The 2500-nt window shown below is 40.4% G+C and overlaps 1 protein-coding gene across 1 annotated transcript in view; it reads left to right on the top strand.

The window, feature by feature from the left end:
• The window catches only part of LOC122247233 (uncharacterized), a 191805-nt gene that overhangs the window by 116204 nt on the left and 73101 nt on the right, over nucleotides 1–2500 (top strand). The window contains exon 12 of the mRNA XM_086540338.1: nucleotides 2200–2376. Coding sequence (XP_086396464.1) covers nucleotides 2200–2376 — 177 coding nt within the window. The remainder of the gene's footprint in view (nucleotides 1–2199; nucleotides 2377–2500) is intronic.

A 2500-nucleotide genomic window follows, 5' to 3' on the forward strand; every position in this document is an offset into this window, starting at 1 on the left:
TTGTGGTTACATGGTAAGTGCACAGTCATGCGGCCAGGCAAACTGCTCTCATGGCAACTTGTAATTCAATAGCAGAGACTAATGTCTACATTGCCTAGAGATAATACTGCAATTTTCGCCGTGTTATCCCCCGTAGACTCTGCGGGAACCATATGCTGCGATTACAGTTTAGTATTCATCACGCTATACTCGGATTTTAATCCCTGGTGCAGCGAGGCGACGCTTACAAATTAAAATCCACGGAGCCCAGACTACGGTAGTAACGGGTCTACCTGGACGTGCTGTGCTATCAGCGACCTCGCCATTCGAGGCATCTGCCAGCTATGTCGACTGTTCCTAATCCTAAGAGTAAAGTCGGCTCAGCGCGAGAGGCGACGCAGGTAGCACTGTAGTCCCGACAGCGTCAGGTGGTCGAGCATCACCCAAGATCACCGCGTGCTGCTAGGCCTACTTGTCACAGTGTCACTTTATGGCTTGACGCACATACCACTCGTCCTTATTCCACGAACAAACAATAAGAATGAAACATCGGACGAGATATTTGCGCTTAGAAAATGTATTTGTATGTAAGGTCAATATTTAAAAGTGTTCAGTATGGAATGGTACAACCGGCGCCGCCATGACGAGGCATTGTGTGTGTGTGAACACCTGCCTTAAGACTCGCCAGAAAAACGTTATCGTCACCAGAAGAGGATTTGATTATGGAAATGACACTGCTGAATGTCCATGACTTTAATCGCGGATTACGCCAAAGTTATGTAAATACAGAAAAATAGCGTTTGCTCTGTAGCGGGAAGACTGTTTGGCCATGGCTATAAGTGTTGTTCCGTTGCAATATGTATTAAATGTGTGTAAATTCATGTATCAACACACAGACACACACACACACACACACACACACACACACACACACACACACACACACACACACACACACACACACACACACACACACACACACACACACATGTATATATATATATATATATATATATATATATATATATATATATAAATGTATGTATGTATGTATATATATGTATGTATATATATTTATGTATATATATGTGTATATATATATATATATATATATATATATATATATATATACATATATATATATATATATGTGTGTGTGTGTGTGTATGTATATATGTATGTATATATATGTATATATATATGTGTGTGTGTGTATATATATATATATATATATATATATATATATATATATATATATATATATGTACACATATACAATGTATATTTCAATATACATACATATACGTATATTGTATACACATTCCTATATATTTACACACACACACACACACACACACACACACACACACACACACACACACACACACACACACACACACTCTCTCTCTCTCTCTCTCTCTCACACATGCATTTTAGATACAACACATTTTGCCATCATGCAAACCCCGAAGCCAGTGCGTCGACTGTATTCTCGTGAGGCTAAATCCTCACCTCCGTATTTCCACGAGGCCGCCCAAGGGGTCGATGGGTCGATGTATGGACCGTCCAGAGGGGCGCGCAACGGCCAGCTGGGAAGAAAACCGGAAACGGCGACTATGACGACACAATTCTTGTCGCACTCAAGTCGTTGTTACGGTACTCCCTCGTACGTGCTTCCGCGCCTCGAACACTTTGCCATTTGGCTTACGCGACGTGCCGACCGCGCGTATTATCAGTATGTGGAACCAAGGTCTTGTCTCGTGGTTACGTTTTTGTGCGTTTTCAGTTCATTTTTTCGTTCAACGCCCTTTCCGCCAGTTCATTGCATACGTGTTTCATGGTTAGGATCAAATGGGTGTTTTTTTGTTTGTTTTTTAATTCTTACAGTGACTTTCATTTTCAAGAACTTTATAAATACAACACTGGCGGATCACGTAAAAAATCGTTATTTATTCATCTGAAATTTCTATAGTTATTCCTACATCACCGAAGATTTTCTTTTATTATTTTTAATTTCAATATAGTTTTCACGTAAATAATGTTCATAGTTGCCATGAGCTAAAAATATGCAGAAAACAATTCCTTGTTTGACAAAGAAAAAATCGAAAACTCCTATAATTACACAATGCTGAATGGTCAAATGCCACCAGTCATATATCTACTATTTGGTGCAATTAGCCAAGTGAATATTTGATGCCTAAAGATGCTTCTATCCTCCAGGTATGCGAGCTGCCCACTGTCTTGGAGCAATCCAGCGACGATGAAGTCTCGCCCACCACCTCCCCTACGCTGCAGCAGACCTACGCCCACGACCTGTACACGGAATACGAAATGCCCGCGCCCTCGACTTTCCTTACGCCCACCAGCCCCACCACGGAGCCGCCCATTTGGCCACAGGTGATTTTTAGAAATATAATGTCGAACTGTCTCATGATCGTCCATGTTATGGCGAGTAATTTTACATTTTTACATTTTTAATTAAATCTGAATGATTTGGAATGATTATTAAATCGAAACAATT

The sequence above is a fragment of the Penaeus japonicus genome, unplaced genomic scaffold (assembly GCF_977035675.1).
Source record: "Penaeus japonicus unplaced genomic scaffold, GWHDUDI00000001_assembly GWHDUDI00000010, whole genome shotgun sequence".
In the NCBI taxonomy this organism is placed as follows: Eukaryota; Metazoa; Arthropoda; class Malacostraca; order Decapoda; family Penaeidae; genus Penaeus; species Penaeus japonicus.